The sequence below is a fragment of the Chaetodon auriga genome, chromosome 23 (assembly GCF_051107435.1).
Source record: "Chaetodon auriga isolate fChaAug3 chromosome 23, fChaAug3.hap1, whole genome shotgun sequence".
NCBI lineage: Eukaryota > Metazoa > Chordata > Actinopteri > Chaetodontiformes > Chaetodontidae > Chaetodon > Chaetodon auriga.
Genome location: NC_135096.1, coordinates 14,750,391 through 14,767,486, shown reverse-complemented (window position 1 = coordinate 14,767,486; position 17,096 = coordinate 14,750,391). Strand labels below are relative to the sequence as shown.

At 44.9% G+C, this 17,096-nt stretch overlaps 2 protein-coding genes across 3 annotated transcripts in view; both read left to right on the top strand.

Moving 5' to 3' along the window:
• The window catches only part of appa (amyloid beta (A4) precursor protein a), a 32,745-nt gene extending 19,696 nt beyond the window's left edge, over positions 1–13,049 (top strand). The window contains exons 7-17 of one of the 2 annotated variants that reach the window (XM_076723590.1): positions 101–268; positions 3,619–3,752; positions 4,667–4,741; positions 4,846–5,004; positions 5,663–5,791; positions 5,924–6,023; positions 6,872–7,084; positions 7,244–7,297; positions 8,269–8,360; positions 9,900–10,046; positions 10,545–13,049. In XM_076723590.1, the coding sequence (XP_076579705.1) occupies positions 101–268; positions 3,619–3,752; positions 4,667–4,741; positions 4,846–5,004; positions 5,663–5,791; positions 5,924–6,023; positions 6,872–7,084; positions 7,244–7,297; positions 8,269–8,360; positions 9,900–10,046; positions 10,545–10,646 (1,373 nt within the window). In that variant the 3' untranslated portion in view covers positions 10,647–13,049. The remainder of the gene's footprint in view (positions 1–100; positions 269–3,618; positions 3,753–4,666; positions 4,742–4,845; positions 5,005–5,662; positions 5,792–5,923; positions 6,024–6,871; positions 7,085–7,243; positions 7,298–8,268; positions 8,361–9,899; positions 10,047–10,544) is intronic. The other variant, XM_076723591.1, reaches the window with a different exon arrangement.
• Positions 13,050–13,253: 204 nt separating this feature from the next.
• atp5pf (ATP synthase peripheral stalk subunit F6) lies at positions 13,254–15,515 on the top strand. The gene is made up of 4 exons (XM_076724190.1): positions 13,254–13,345; positions 13,966–14,135; positions 14,447–14,571; positions 15,416–15,515. The coding sequence occupies exons 2-4, from the start codon at positions 13,966–13,968 to the stop codon at positions 15,442–15,444; spliced, it is 324 nt and encodes a 107-aa protein (XP_076580305.1). The 5' UTR covers positions 13,254–13,345; the 3' UTR covers positions 15,445–15,515.
• Positions 15,516–17,096: the final 1,581 nt, after the last annotated feature.

The window sequence follows — 17,096 nt, the reverse complement described above, 5'->3', positions numbered from 1 at the left end:
CGACACACTTACACTGAGGCTTTGGTGGCAGTGTTCTGCTCTCCCAATGATGACAAGTGTATGTGTGTGTGTGTGTGTGTGTGTGTGTGTGTCCTCCAAGATGTGTGCTGGGCCAACGCAGAGACCGGTCCATGCCGGGCCATGCTGCCCCGCTGGTACTTTGACCGTCAGGACGGCCGCTGTGCTCAGTTTATCTACGGCGGCTGTGGAGGCAACAGGAATAACTTTGAGTCAGAGGAGTACTGCCTGTCTGTCTGCAGCAGCGTCAGTAAGTCCTGCCAGCGGCAGCTGACCTCAACCAGCAGCTCACTGGTCTGAAGTCCAGTTCCTGTCCTCTAACTCTCACTTTTACTGGCCGTCCACCTGAATTGTCCCCTCGCCGCCGAGCTGAATTAACAGCTGCTCTAAAGTTTCTTGCTCGGTGTGTTTCTTCTTTTCTGTTTCTATTCTATTTCTATTTCCATTCCTGGCTAACCTTTACTTCTTCTTTTACTCACCGTCTCTGTGTGTGCGTCCGCCAGACAAATAAATGTCTCTGCACTAAAAACAGACTTAACCTTTGCTATAATCCCTCGTGGATTGTCGAAGCCACCGACCTGTCTCGCTGTTCCCTTTCATTTCACTCGGTTTGTCAGTTTGTAGGTGATGTCCCTCTATTGTAATTCTACCAGGGTAGCCTCGGCCCCCCCGTGGCCACCACTTGGTGTCACCCCTGGCCATGCTAAATGATTGAACACACCCCTGTGATGGCTGGAATTCCTTCTCTTTGGTGATAGTGATGACGATGACGCTTGCAGCTTTCCAGGTTTGGGACCTGGGTCTTGAGGGGACGCAGGTCTTTGCAAGTTTTGAAGAGACCTGCTCACCAAAGATTCTGGCTTTGCAGCTCAGTGATTTCAGCGTGTAGGCTGTCAGGCACATCAGCTGGTTCCACGTTGGTCCATCCACAGCAGAGCAGATGTGTTTATTTGCTTTTGTTTACTCGTCATGTCCTGAAATGCAGTGGTAATGTCCAAAATGAGCATCAAATCACAGACAGTTGCCATCACCGAGTGTCCACGATTGGTTTCCCTTCATCTCCATGAATTATTCCAGACAAACTGACACTTTGGGACAATTTTGCTTTGTCTGGTGGTGGCAGCTCCTCACAAATCGTCCTTGTGAATGAGCTTTTAGCTTGCTCACCACAAAATTTGCCTGCTTTCGAGGACCACTCAGAGCAGCATGTTAGTCTGCTATTTTTTGTCATTTTCCTTATTGCTTAAAAAGGGTAAATGCTTTTTCTGTATTTATGAATGGTGTTGTGGGCGTGATGCTGCCCAGAGGGCGGAGGTTCCCCACCCCTGCTGTACAGTATGCTCCGATAACAAAGGTTAGATACGGAGGATTAATTTTCACGGACAATTGGCTTTAGAGCCGTCGTAACAGTGTTGTCCTACGGAGCACATACGACAACCACTGTAAGGTCTGTGGTTACAGTCATTTCCTGGACATCCTGTATATTACTTTAACATGAACGTGAGCTGTAAAACCATCCAGGCAGGAATTATTTTGCAATAATCCTCACCTCGCTGCACATTATCCCTTACATCCCTGACACGTCGCAGGCCGGCTCGCATTATTCCGTCCTCCAGGAAATCAGGGCCTGGTTAAGTCATTACCTTCACTTAAATGACTGATGACTGATTATCAGAGGCAACGCCAAAATGAGGATTCTGCTTAATGATTTTCCCTCCTTGTTTTATAATTTTATAATTTTATAATTTTATGATTATAATCCTTATAATTTAACAAGTTTAAAAACAAATTGTCGCCACTTCCTGTTGAGATAGACATGATCACTCAGTCTGAAAGTGAACTGATTGGATTACAGCCTTTTTTTTCCCCTTTTTGCATTGTGTGTGTGCACGTGTGTGTTTGCGTGTGTGTGTGTGTTATAGATGAGCTGAGGAAGGCGGTTTAAGTGTTCGGCTCTGACGCTGATTTCAGTGTTGTGGAAGGGTCGGTGACCTTGCTCGATATATGCGTGAATATGTGCGTACGTGTGCGTCTCTGACCTGCCCTGCAGCAAAATGGAGTCATGCTATCTCCATCTCCCTATGTTTTGATCTAATTTTATCCGCTGTGTGTGCGTGTGTGTTTAGGTGTGTGAGTGCATGTGCCTTTGTGTCTTGTTATGGGATTTTGGCTCTGCTGAGCATAGTGGAGGTGAGAAAGCGCTGCAGTGTCTGTCCGTCTGTCCACCCCCCCCCCCCTCGGTCTCAGGGCAACTGTTTTTTTTTTTGTTTTTTTTTCTTGATTTTTCTGATAATTACGGTGATAATCCAACTCATTTTCATCCAGCAAATGTCACTTTCTGTCTTCGATCTCTGTGATGGTTTGCTTGCACAAATATTGATTCAGCGTTTGTCCAGTTAATGAAAGCTTTCAGTATCCTACTTGGGAAAAGTTCCGCAGCACTTAGGAAGAGATTCACTTTATATTCTGGTCAGCAACAAGGGAAATCATTCGCTTGTTTAGTCTTTCACTGTTCCTACACAATTAACACTCAATAGTTTATCATGAGTAATTGATGCAGACTGTGAACCACCATCAGTTTGCACCGCTGGTGACAGCTGTAGTGTCTCTTAACTGTAATTTACACAAGCAAAGTACTGACTTGTGGGATTTTTAGCTAGAAGTAATGATTCCAAAGAATACAAAGAACATTTTCATTGACTTTCATTGACTAGAGGATAATCTACAGACCCGATCAGGTTTCACTGAACTGCTTTCCACCAAAGAAGCAGCCTCTGTGTAAACTGTTCAGTGTCCTCTGTGAGTTTTTCAAACAGCCGTCAGCACCACGAGCTAAATTGCGTTCGTGTTCGTCGTGTTGGGATGGAGGCAGAAATCTCAGAGATCTCCACGCCTGGATAAATAAAACGAAAAATCTCCGCATGATGCCACCAGACCAAAGAGAGGAAATGATGATGGGAAATGATTTTGAGGAACAGTGACGAATAAAACGCTCGGCTTATGTCAAAGTGAATAACTTCTCTCCGGTGTTGTTGCGTCTCATCGGGCATCAATTCCACATGACGCGCGACCTTCACGCATGCACACACGCTCACACACGCGCCACCAGCTACTTTTGATAGCACACTTGATAGTCAAGATAGTCAATTTTCCACTGATTAAATCCAGGTTTCGCGGAATTGGTGGTCAAATTTAGATTTCTCGCTGCTAAGTCGGCCATGGTTCAGCGCGTTCCTTTCGGGCCCACAGGATAAATTCCAGCATCAGTGTTTTTGCACGAGAGCTGCTCTGAATGAAGTTACATAAATGAGAGAGGGGTTTTGTCCCTCTCTTTCAAAGCACTAATGCTCGTCTGAGGCATTCACTGGTTTGCTTTTGGAGGGTGCTGGCTTCCAGCTACAGCTACTGTCTTGTTTTCTTTCTCTCGTGATCTTGCACTAACTCTATTAACCCATTTTGGACTCTGTGTTTTGTCTTTGTGTGTGCTGAGGAAGCGCAGTTGGTCCCAGATCAGCCAAATAAAGGTAAAAAGCTGCTGCGCTGAAAGTCTTTTCACCTCCCTGCCTCCTCTTTTCCTCCCTCGACCTCCGTTTCATACAGTACCCACAGCCACGCCCAGCTCCTCCGACGCCGTGGACCACTACCTGGAGACGCCTGCTGACGAAAACGAACACGCCCACTTCCAGAAGGCCAAAGAGAGCCTGGAGGCCAAGCACCGGGAGAGGATGTCACAGGTATAGACACAGAGGGGGGACATGAGGTGAATGAGCAACGGCAGCCAGGCAGGGAGAGCAGAGAGGAGGATGTTCTTTGTAGCAGAGAGAGGACGAAGATATTCCTATGAATAGAAAATGGAGGTGGAAAAGGTGTGTCAAGTAAAACGAATAGGTGCGTTTCTTAATCCCTCCCGGGGAGCCGACCGAGCCAATTCCACTTTAATTGTGTTCTTTAATCAACCGGCTCGCTCTGCGGAGGAGAGCCAGATGGTCTGCAGCAAAGTCACAGTTTGCAAAGCTCAAGACAAGAACACTAACAGCCTCGTGTGGCTCCGAAAGCCTCGTCTTTCTTTTTTGCAGGAGTTTGTGCGCCGCTCTGGATATTTGTTTTGTGTGGGTAGCTACTGGCGCAGCGTCGTCCGATTTCACACAGTGGGCTTCACCCTCAGAGATACCGTTCGGTCATTTCTTTGGCAAAGCCCTGGGTTGAATTAAAGAAGCCCCCCAGTGAGTCAGAGAGGAAGGGACTGAGTTAGGATGTACAGTCATCTCTGTGAGGAAGATGGAAGTGACCAAAAAGGAACAGAAACCATCAATTTTTATCATCCTGCACTTTGACCTTGGTATATAACCCCACGTGATTTAAAAAACAGAAGATCCCTCTTATCAACGTTCTCAATCTGAAAGGATTATTTACTCAGACAGCAAGGATCTGGTACACACTCCCTGCAGCCCAGATGCTATCGTTTCAGAGCCATGTAAAATGTCAGATTTTCCTCCATTCAGACAGCCGTGAAAAGATCAGATTCACGCCACAAAGAGCAATGAGATATTTCGCTCAAGTGTAAAATCAACCTGTGATGAAACACGTAGAGAGATGAAGTAGATTGACAAGAATAATTGATGTTTTTCCTCCCTTTTCTTGTACTCAGGTGATGAGAGAGTGGGAGGAGGCCGAGAGGGAAGCCAAGAATCTTCCTCGTGCTGACAAGAAGGCTGTCATCCAGGTGAGACACGCACATACCGGACACACGCAGAGCCACCCGACGTCTTCGGCGTCCTCTCGTTGATCTACATGTTGCAATGTGCGTGATTGTGTGTGCGCATGCAGCGTTTCCAGGAGAAGGTGGAGGCACTGGAGCAGGAGGCGGCCAGTGAGCGGCAGCAGCTGGTGGAGACGCACATGGCCAGGGTGGAGGCCCTGCTCAACGACCGCCGCCGCCTGGCGCTGGAGAGCTACCTGACCGCGCTGCAGCAGGAACCACCCAGGGTACGCTACACACACGGTTTAGCAGCCAGGTGCAGATGAGTGACAGCGTAACAGTCCATCAGAGTCACCTCCCCTGTCATTGACAGAGCTGATTAAAATCGCCTTTTCTTGCACAGCTTACTGTTGTCCTGCTACTTCCCACCTTCGTGTTGTTGCTTTTAAGATTCTCACCTTTTCATCAGGATATTTCTTCCTCTGTTTTTATTTGAAGTGAGATATTTTCACGAGTCCCTCAATGTGATCTTCTGCAAAACGGGAAGAACTCTTCTGTTTTTGTTCTGTTTTTTTTTATTCCTTTGCTTTGACAATTTGTCGCTGTAAAAACACACCTAACAAACGGAGCCCTTCATATCATACATGCTGTGTTAAATCACATTGCCATCTAGAAAATATTCAACTGCCTAAAAGCTGAAATTATTTAATAAATAAGCACAGTCAGCTCTCACACACACATAAAATTAAGTCCTTAAATTCTAATGCAGGGTCATTCTGAAGCGTTTGATGGATGTGTGAGGTTTGATGGATAGAAATAAGTGAGAAACACAGTGTTGCCGACTCAGGTTGACATTTTAGTTTCAGCTTGATTTCAGTACAAAGGTGTGTTCGCTCTGCTCCTGACTATCCGTCACGTCTTGCTCTCTCTGTCCGTCTTTCGTAGCCCCGCCACGTCTTCAGCCTGTTGAAGAAGTACGTGCGTGCCGAGCAGAAGGACAGGCAGCACACCCTCAAACACTTTGAGCACGTCCGCATGGTGGATCCCAAGAAGGCTGCACAGATCAGACCTCAGGTAGCGTCAGACACACGAAACGCCTTTCTCCATCCAGCAAGTCGTGTTGCCTCTTTACTAAGTACACACTGTTTATTTCCTGAAGAAGCTGATGCAGTTCTACATGTACTTGTGTGTGTGTGTGTGCAAAAGGTTCTGACCCACCTGCGTGTCATTGAGGAGCGTATGAACCAGTCTCTGGGACTTCTCTACAAGGTGCCCGGTGTGGCGGACGACATCCAGGACCAAGTTGGTGAGTTTGTAATTTTGACAGACATTACATTTATCTGGTGCTTTTTGGTGACTTAAAATGGGCACAAAGATAGAATCCTGTTCACTGCAAGATAAAATAATCACAGAAGTGCAAGCGAGAGAGATGGAAAGTCAAAATTACAGGAACCGCATCTTGTAAATGTGAGTTTTAAATATCCCTGGCGCTGACCCTGGTGTGAGAGAGAAATACGAGAAGACACTGTCCTGATTGTGCAGCATGTAACAGAAAGATTGAAATTCCAGCCCCCAGAATTTTTTTTTTTGTTGTTGTTGTTGATGTTGATGAGGGCATTGGAGCCATTTGGCCTAATTCTTCTGTTCAGAATCAAATGAAACTGTTTGCTGGGAAGATAAATCCCCTTCCCCTCCCTCCCTCCCGCCCCTGCATTTGCTAGGTTTCTGTGGGTTTTTTGGGTTTATTGGAGTTACGTGCGTCACACAGCCATCTGTGTCTCTGTCTCGGAGACTGTCACAGTCTGTGCCGCCCGGCAAAACACACGCAAGAACAAACACACACACACACACACAAGAAAAGTCACCGCTAGCTGCCAGGTCTGTTAAACATAGAGGCCGGCCGCCTGTCCCTCTGGACAATAGTGTCTTCATTGTATAAACACATCTGCAGCTTCAAAGATTGAAATGTCCTCTTTTAAAGCTCTAATGACCAAAGACATCATTCTTCCTGTTATCATCAGCTATATTTTCATCATAGAGATGTTGAAACCAGCTCAAAACAACAAGATACAAGAGGTCTGATAATAGCTGGAAAAGTGAAGTGAAGCGTCCTTCCTTTCTTCTTTCCTCTAACTCCTCATCGCCTCCATCCAGAGCTCCTGCAGAGGGAGCAGGCGGAGATGGCCCAGCAGCTGGCCAACCTGCAGACGGACGTGAGGATGAGCTACGGAAACGATGCCCTGATGCCCGACCAGGAGCTGGGAGACGGCCAGACCGACCTGCTGCCCCAGGAGGACACGCTGGGCCTGGGGGGAGTCGGATTCATCCACCCCGAGAGCTTCAACCAGCCCAACACCGAGAACCAGGGTACTCACTGAAGCACTCACATTTTACTATGTTTTAGCTGCTGCAGAGTTGATAGAAGTGACGCCCATAAATTCGATAAAGCAATATGAAATCCACTTCTCCGGGGCTCATCTTTCTGTTTATAAAATGAAATTGCCATCTCTCTCTCCCTCTCTCTAGTTGAGCCAGTGGACTCTCGCCCCAATCTTGACAGAGGCATCCCCACACGGCCAGGTTGGTGCCGTTGTTCGAGAAGCTAGCCCAGTATTGCCATAAATATTTATGTCTTCAGAAAATCAGATGGACAGGCTTTATGGCCTGTAGATATTATGCACTTTCTTGCGAGCCCCTTGTCAGGTTTTGCTTCCTTGTGTGTACAGATGGTCTGTGATGAGGAAGTGCACCCTCTGGTGGTCATATTGGAGGCCTTGTGGCTTTGGTTTTGGTGGCCACGTATGAGCCACGGGTCAATATCAGTTAACAGTTGATGAAATTGTAAAGAACAGTAAAATTTCTCTCTGTAGTCCTGATGGAGTTAAATGTGTGCGTACTGCTTTTGAATAAGTCACCCTTTGTTCAGGGTTTGTCAGTTATAATTAATGGCTTTATTAATAAATCAGCCACTGATGCTTCATAGCTATAAGATATACATAAGAACTATTGAGTTGCCAGGTCTCGATCATTGACTTTCTCTGTCAATCAAATGGCTCATAATAATGTGAGTAAGGCCATCTATTGGAAGCTACTAAAGCTACATGCTAACTTTAACAAGGATTGCTCTGTTAAACCAGCATCCAGGCTCACAAGAAATATTAGTGCAGGTTAGGAACGCTCTCTTAAAACGCATCACAGGATCGTTTTGACGCAAAGATATGAAGTGAAGTCACCGTCGCTCCCTCTCTCAGCCGTAATTTGCACACAGCCGACTCCACTTGACCTCTGTGAAGGCATCGGCTGAGCTGTTAAAGACTTCTGATGCAGCGGCAGCGTCTGTGCATGCTCTGCTGTATGTGCTGTACTATATATGTATGTGTTATATTCAATTCATCACCGCTGTTACATCCGACACTCTGCTGTCCCTCTAGCTTGAGCGAGTGAGTTTGAGTCCCCCAAGTGTGTGTGTGTTTGTGTGTGTGTGTGTGAGAACGAGAAAGCAGCTGAGTGTCACCATCCATAATAGATGGTACTTTTCTTTCCCTTGCCAGTGACTGGAATGAAGATGGAAGCTATTCCTGAGCTGCGGATGGAGACAGAGGACAGACAGAGCACTGAATATGAAGTCCACCACCAGAAACTGGTAAACAAACACACACACACACACGCAGAGAAGGCAGCTCACTCTGACACAAGCTGTGATCTAGAGACTCATTTGAAATTCAGAGTCATTTATAAATGCAGGCTCGTTAATAAACACAGAGAAAGAGACGCAAACGTGCACACACACACGGAGATGCGTTTACTGACACTGGAAGCTTGCACTCTGCCCTCTCTTCTCCACACACACACACAAGGTTGTCACCATGGAGACAACCGCGATAATGCGTGCGTCACACTTGACTCGCCTCTTCTCTAAAATCCACTGTCCTCCAATCAGAGGTGAGCTTTGTGCTGCGTGTGTCTGTCAGTACTTTCCTGGTCAGTCACAGGTTATTGTACTAAACATTCGAAGAGTCTAACCCAGTTCTACATTCATTCCTTAATCTCATCCGATGTTGTAATAGCAGCACAAAAACCTCAATCCATCCTCAAATCCCAAATCTGCGTACCTCATTCCTCTCACCTAAAGGCTTTAATCTCTTAATCCCTACTTTTTATTACATATCGCATTCCTCGCATTCACAACGAGCAGTTAGGGTGTGAGGCGGGCTGTTTAACTCAACTCCTTGATTCGATATTCACCGTAACCCCAGTCATCGTTCTGGAGGATTGTTCTGGAGGAGGCTCACCAGCCCAAAATCAAGTCCCCGCTCTCTGCAGTGTTTGACACAGACAGGGCCAGCAGCACTGAGATGTCAGGGTGTGTTTCTGTTACATTATCTGCAGTTTCGTGCTGTTTGGATGTTTGCGCCAGGTGACAAGGTTTCATTCCCGTTATCCCCGCTGGTGTCAGCACAGGTCGATCTCAGGAGTTGATTTCCTCCCTTCAGGGGCGATTTGCTTCAGTTTCTTTTGTTCTGCGTGGGAACTGAGTTCCACAGAGCAGCACAATCTGCGACAGAGAGACTGAAGACCTCACTTGATTTTGTGAAATTCTGCTAATCGTGTGTCTCAGCATTGTGTTGTGTTGGAGCTGAGTCACGCTGCTTCAGTGCTGCCTTACGCTTTGCTCCACTTTCTGTGAATCACCTGACAGCCGCGGGAAGAAATTAAAGTCTCCACCAGGAAATTATCTCTCAAAACAAGTCGCCCTGCAGTCATTGTAATTCCCATGTGTTTTTATGTGTCACGTCGTTCTTCCTCAGCAGCATCGCAGTTATTTTCAAGCTCAATTTGACTCTGTAATGATGCTATTATAAAAAAAGTTGCGCACAGCATGACCTGCAAAACAATTTGAGGAAATGAAAACTGGAAAGTAGCAGGAGTAAATGGGCTGTAGCTCCGAAGCTCCCCTGTGTCCTCCCCCTCCTCAACACAGTGACATGCAAAGCCTCTCTCAGCACGGTTAGCTCTGAAAACAAAAACTACACTCATGACTCAGCACTGTCAGCGGATAAACACACATGATGAGACTGTTCAAACAGAAGTCCTGTATTAATGTCATCATGCTGATTCTGATTGGTCGCGCCCATGAGACTGACAGGTCACCCGACCGCTGTCTGTCCTTCACCTCCCACAGGTCTTCTTCGCAGAGGACGTGGGCTCCAACAAGGGCGCCATCATCGGCCTGATGGTCGGAGGCGTCGTCATAGCAACCGTGATCGTCATCACCCTGGTGATGCTGAGGAAGAAGCAGTACACCTCCATCCACCACGGAGTCATCGAGGTGAGAAACAGCTGACCTGTGTGCGTGCAAGCTGTTGTGCGCGGCGGTCAGTCTGGTGTGTGGGGGGCTGACGCTGTGCACACGCACGCACACGTGAGCGCAGGGTGTTTTTCAGGATAGCGCTCGAACTCGTGTACGTGTAGATGGACGCATCGGGGCGCTAAAGCATTTTTTAATTATATCTTTTCACTAATTCTAATTGGATTACTGCCCGCCACCAATTAATTTCCTGCATTCCTTTTTCTAATTGTGCTCATTTATCGTCTCAGAACTTTCATTAGCTGTTTAATTAAAAAATATGGCAGTCGTGGCAGCGTTGTTTCTTTATTTTTGTCAATTTACTCCCAAAAAATCACTTCCAATAAGCATTTAGAAGGTCTTGAAATCTATAGATTGTCTTTACATTTGTGTGTGTGTGTGTGTGTGTGTGTGTGTGTGTGTGTGTGTGTGTGTGTGTGTTACCCGCCTCCCACCTCCCCCCTCCTGGCTCCGCTCCAGGTTGACGCCGCGGTCACCCCCGAGGAGCGCCACCTGTCTAAGATGCAGCAGAACGGCTACGAGAACCCAACCTACAAGTTCTTTGAGCAGATGCAGAACTGAGGAGAATGTCACATGTCCACACACACACACACACACACACAAACATCTCCTCCTACACATCAAGCACCTCCCCTCCCCCTCCTCCCACCCTCTAGACTAGTCCCACGTCTCCAAAAGATCATTTGCGTGACTGAAATAGTCGGGCGTACGGAGCGACTGTAGCCAGGGTTTTCTTTCCTTTTTGCCTGGGCGGACACTGTGGCCAAGCCAGTTTGCACCAAGTTTGTTCACTTTACCGGAGCAAGACACCTTTTAGTTACAGAAAGGCGTTTTTATATGTTGCTCCATCTGGGCCTGCTGATGTATGGAAAAAGGCCCCGCCCAGTGCATCGAAACAAACCCACTCTTTGGGGAAAGAAGCGTGCTCTCTCCATGCTGATTCAGGGCCAGTGTGCAGATGGGGTTTTTTTTTTTTTTGCTTTGGATGGTTTTAGGTGTGGGCTTGTGTAGGCAAATCTGGCCACAGATCAGTAGGGTCACGCTGAACTGGGCCTCATTTCCAAAAACTGGTTGCATCATCCAGATCATTTCATATCATGACTCAGCGTGTGGACGTATTCATATTCATTTGTTTCTATCATATTCTTTGTAATGATTATAGAATGAATTATAAGCTAAAATCAAGCGACATGGTTTTTGAAATGAAGCCCAGTGTTTCCCCACCAACTGCACCACTACTGCACTCAGTCTACAGTCTACACTGGAGTACAAGTGAGCCTCCCCTCCCTCCCCCCTCCTCCTCCATCCCTCCCTCCATCCTCTTTTCTTTGCGCATTCTTACGACAGCTGGGCTGTGCTAAGTCACACAAGGCTCTTAAGGATATCTGGAGATGCTGATGATAATGAATATGTTGATGACGACAGTAGTAATTATGTATTCTGAATGAGCTGTTTTTATTTTAGGGTTTTTCTCTTTCGTTTCCAGTTTTGTTTTTCAAAAAAGAATGAAAACGGAGAAAAAAAAAACAGAAGTCAACCGATGTAAAGTCCTTTTTTTAAATTGCGTGTAATGTTACTGAAGTAATGCTGAAGTCTTAGCTGTTCCTATGTAGTGCATGACAACAATGACAACTGGATTTGGAAAAACAGAAAAAAAACAAGATCTTATCGCTGCTCTCTCTGAGATCCTTTCTCACATATAGATTGTCATTCTAGCAAGATTGTACATTTAGTATCTTCTCGTGATCACGTGACTTCAAACAATGATGAAAAATATATATAAATCTAGATGAACGGGCTCTGCTTTGATATCATGTAAAATACACATTTAAAAGAGATCTGTGATTTTTGGAATTTAAGTGTGTTCCTCATTTCTTGTATTTTCTTTATTTTTTAAATCATGCTGTGTTCCTGAAGCTGCAGGAGGGGGCTGGCTTCATCCCTGTTTGTATATTATCCTCATTCACTGAAATATATTGTGTTAAAAATCCTTATCACCTCCTTTTATTTTTGCTTCTTTGTTCAATTCACGTGGCTGTGTTTTTGGAAAAGGGCATGCTGTGGGCGTGAAGGTTACAGGGAGCAGGAAGGGAAATGGAAAAATTGAAGGAATCCAGTGTGGAGGAAGGGCGAGGATTATCTCTGCCTGTGTGTGTTTTGTCATTTTCAGTCTGGTGTTTTGTCCAGTTGTGAGCCGACGTCTGTTTTTTTGGTTTTGTGATCATTTTGCTCTCTGCTGATAGAACAGGTGGGGTGCTGAGAGGAGGAGGAAGAAGAGCAAGGTAGAGAGGAAATGACTTGCAGTTCCGGATGGATAGCCAGCCAGGCAGGCAGTCTGTATATATAATGGATTTTCCCTCCCCCCCAGCACCTCCCTTCCCTCCCTCCTTCGCCTTCACTTCCCCTCAGGCATGCTGCTCACCTCTCTGCCATCAATGCACACTTGACTCCTCAGAGGCAGAGCACTGTAGTCTGTATATAGATGATAGGCGTTCACCATCGAGAGAGAGCTGAGAGCCAGTCGGGGATGCGCAAGCAGGGATCAAACATTAGTCTGAGGTAAATTCAAGCTAACAGTAGGCGAGAATCCCCCGTTCATCTTCACACAGCCAGCTCATGTTAAAGGTTTGCCACCATCTCAACATTACATCGAAAGAAATACAGTGTGACCTCTCGCTCTGTTATTCAATCTAATGGCGAGTAAGATCTGCAAGGGAATGGTGAGTGAAATGTACATATAGAGGCTGCAGTGGGAGGCGAGTCCTTGGTTTTCAGAGGGTGCTCATTAGAAGCCCAACAGAGGGCAGTAGAGTAGAAGAGGAAGCAGGATTTTCTTTCTATCTTTTTCTGTGGATTATATATTGGTTTTGTTTTCCACTGTGTAATATTGTGCAGGCCATTTGCATTGACTGGGAAAACGCTTTCTACACTGTATTCCATAATAAAGTTTTGAATGTACATACAGATGCTGTCTTTGTGTTTTTTGTGAATTTTCCAATCCTAAATAAAACACCAGTATTGCACTGTGACCTTCTGTTGTATTATCACAAGGCAAGCAGCATCTGATAATGACAAAATAAGACTTTTTTTTCAGTTCAAAGGCATTTATTCCTCATGTGAGGTCAACCTAAATGTGCGCAGCGCTGCGCAAAGGAGATACGAGTTTGACGTCCGCGAACGCCTCCTTTTCGTCAGTGCAATCCCAGAATTCACCGCGGCCCTTCACATTCGGACCGTCTGCTTTGAGTGTCAAATCCAAGGTGAGTGAGGAGTTTGAGAAGAAACGCTACCAAACATTTAAGTTTACCCTGTCTGTCGCTGCTTTGCAAACTAATGAATGTGTGTTCAGTTTTTTAGTGAGTTAAGCGTTAGCGTGATTTGTTTTAGTACAATGAACGACAGAGGACACGGTGAGAAAAGTGTGTCGCGTTAGCTAAAGTTAGCTTAACATGTTAGCAATAGCAGTTGTAAACATGTAGCTAGGCGGCTAGCAGAAATCCAAGAGACCTTGTATAACGTCGCCGTGACTCCACTATTGTAAGTTAACAATTTAGTTAGGTTTACCGAATCTGACCACAATGTCGCATGTGTTTCTTATGCAGCTAGCTTAATGTCATTCAACTAGATATGCGCTGTTGGTGACTGCAGCTAACTTACGTTAGCTCGAAAGCTAGCCAGCACTAACGTTCATTTGGCCCCGCTGATCAGCAGCAGGTGCGATACTGTAAATGACGAAGCATTGAACGGTTTATTCGGGATTTACTTTACAATCACTACCCAATTTTACACTAATAAAACGTCTTAATGTAATACCAGACCGCGCATACCATTCTTATGCGATACGGAGACAGAATGAAAACAATGCTTCTTGCTCCTTCAGATGGCACTTCACCGGCTATTCCAGCTGTCCTCCGTGCTGCGCTCTGCGGTGAGCCTGACCCTGCGCAGGAACATCGGCATCTCTGCCGTCCTCTTCAACCGGGCCAAGGAGATCGACCCCGTCCAGAAACTGTTCCTGGACAAGATCCGCGACTACAGCAACAAGAGCAAGTCAGTTGATTATGCAGAGCTACTGTTATACACCCACATGAAATGTCCCTACTTCGTCCTTTCATAATGCTTAGATCATGGTCCGAGGAGAGGCTCACAAACGATGCTTCCAGCTCAGAGTACAGTCCTTAGTGAAATATTAACTTTCTGCCTTTGGAAAACCTATTAAAGCTGCTTTGTGGCCACCTCAGCATGATTGTGAATTTCAGTTCTCGCGGTTTACGTTGCATGCATGTGGCATCTCCTCCACCCATCGCCTTCACCGTCATCTCCTGAACATTTGATGATATTTGATGCCTTGGCTCTCTCAGGGCTGCAGGTGGCATCGTGGACGCAGGACCCGCTTACCAGAAGAACGTGAATGAAGAAATCACCAAACTGCAGAGGTTATATGGAGGAGGTGACCTCAATAAGTTCCCCGATTTCAAATTCTCAGGTTAGTTTGTCCTTATGTTGGTTTACATTGTGTGCTGTGAGTGTGTTTTGTCTCTTGCCCTAATTGTTTCCTGTGATTAGTTAAGAACATGAACGTGTCAGCCTATGTGTTGGAATAAATCAGAATTACATCTTGATTTAGTCAGTGTTAATTTTCCTAATCATCACCTATATATTTATAGAATTGTTTAATTGATATTTTAGACATAGTGTCACAAAGTTCTTAAACAGTTGTTACTGTCACACATTTAATATCATTGTTCTCTAATGAGCCAAGGTTTTAACGTTGACCTTGGCTTACTGTACAGAGGAGCTTTTGAAGGACAGAGTGACCCAGACGGTGTCTTTCTTAGTTGTTTTAGTCCAAGCTGCAAATTTCTAAAATAAGATAGTTGGTATAAATAATTGTCTGTGTCATAGAAAAGTCACAAAGTATGATCAGGTACCTTGTTGGAATGATAATTAAAAGTGCTCAGTTGTGCTTTGAAGTTATTCTTTGCTTTCACACAATTTAGCAGTTCCCCCTCATAAATATTTATTCCTTTGCCACTGGAGAGATGCGCTGTGATTTGGGGCTCTGTCTGTGTCTATATATAGTGACACTAATCAAAGCAGGGCGGTTTTCTCATTCTGTTTGAAATAGGTTCAGGAAGCTTGTATTTCTGAGCTTCACTGCATTTTTGATGAAGCTACAACCAGCTAGTCGCGATATGTTGCTGTAGTCTTTGTCTACATCGAAAGTCGAATCTCAAGTAGTGTTGTACATCAGCAGTGTGTCTCACTCAGGGAATTACACTTCTCAGCAACAATCACTAATTGCTGTCTTTTATTTTTTTCCTCCTCAGAGCCCAAGTTTGACGAAGGAGCTAAGTGAACACTGTCCATGTTGTGTATCTCCTACATGTCACCGATATAGTGTATTTAATAAAAAGATAGTGGATTGAACCATGATGCAGTGGTTGTCAGTTAAGCTTCATGTGATGGTACCACACTGTCACACTAACACTTATTTTGTGATGCTTCAATTTTAACTGGATAAAATATCTCCAAATATGTGATACCTTTTGCAGGTGTCACATATATTGTCATGTAACTTATCAAATATCTGATAATTCTCTGTTTTGTGTTCAAAATATTTTCAGATACAGTGAAGCATTCTGTGTCTGCCAGAAACAGAAAATGCCATATGTTGACCTATGGCATTAGAATTGATCGTAACTTACATATAGTAACTACTACTACCGAAGATTGGCTGTCGCTCTGAATCGGTCTCGAGTGTGCTGCATTATGACAAGGTCAGAAATACATTCAAGCTTCTCCGGGATGAATGTTTGGAACCCAAAGTAGCCTCAGAAAGGGTAAGTTTATATAATAAATTTGATGATTCATTGTCACAGGATGACTTTGACAAGGTTGTCAGAACATGGAATACCCACCAAATAAGATCAACACCTATCAAAGCCATAGTGTGCACAGAGGACGGCCCACTCTTATGTTCTCTGTGCCACAGCTCGACGGGGGAGCAGGAGAGGACAAACTCAAATGTGTTTGACCTGAGGAGGTTGCTGTTTGCAAGGAGGAGTGTACCCCACAAGGGCAGTACCCCTGGGATCGCTGTTTTTGAGCTCTCATTCTCCCAATGGGTGCAAATGGTTGGAGCCCTCCTGTGGCTGCTTACAGTGGCATAGAACTGGATTCACTATGAACAAATTAAATGCTTGAAAATATTAAAATGGTTTGCTGTGTTCACTGTGTTTTTCTGTTGTCATGTAAAGATTGGCACAATATATTAATTCCACTGACCCTTTGGCAAACCTGTTTTTACAAATATTGTGCACAGAAGGACGCTTTCTTTGAACACATTACTGAGACACATTCTATCCAAAATGTACTAAAAGACATGAATAAGTAGTTTGTTTGTTTTTTTTGTGGTAAGATTTAAGGAAAATTGGTTTAGCTGAGATTAGCTACTGACAAGTCCAGTCCTCCATCACTTCTAAGCAGGCTCTCCTCACTGATTATTCTTAGGATAAGTTATGAACTGTCTGACTGAATTCTCTGATTTTTTGTGAATACGGCCCTGAGTCACAATTAATGGCTGGAAAAGAAAAAAAGCTTCCTTTTATTGACCCTGAGACACAACAAAACTAGCTTGGTGACCTGGCACACTTCAACCTCACAAGAAAGTTTCAATGTCAGACGATTTCTTTGCCATCATGGATCAATAATAATAATAATAATAATAATAATAATAAGAAGAAGAAGAAGAACAGTTTAAATTGAGTAAATCAGTTATTGTCGCCTTTTAAAACATTTTCCACAATTGGTCAAGTCTATTTAAAAGCCTCATTCTTTGTGCTTGCCTTTAAAGTCAACCTATTTATGTGTCATATAAACTTTTTGTAAAAAGCCAGCCGTAAATCAAAAATAACTTACTCAACGACACCGGAAACAGTGATTGCCAGGGGGCTGCCCGTGCTCCTGTCTGTTTTATTTCCTTCCGTTGTAGGACAGGAAACGGAATAT

Bases quoted from the DNA above. Each gene is read 5' to 3' on its own strand.
- atp5pf (XM_076724190.1), top strand. From the start codon at position 13,966: ATGGCACTTCACCGGCTATTCCAGCTGTCCTCCGTGCTGCGCTCTGCG. The intron at 14,136-14,446 runs GTCAGTTGATTA...TGGCTCTCTCAG, and splicing joins GACTACAGCAACAAGAGCAA to GGCTGCAGGTGGCATCGTGG. The intron at 14,572-15,415 runs GTTAGTTTGTCC...TTTCCTCCTCAG, and splicing joins CCCCGATTTCAAATTCTCAG to AGCCCAAGTTTGACGAAGGA.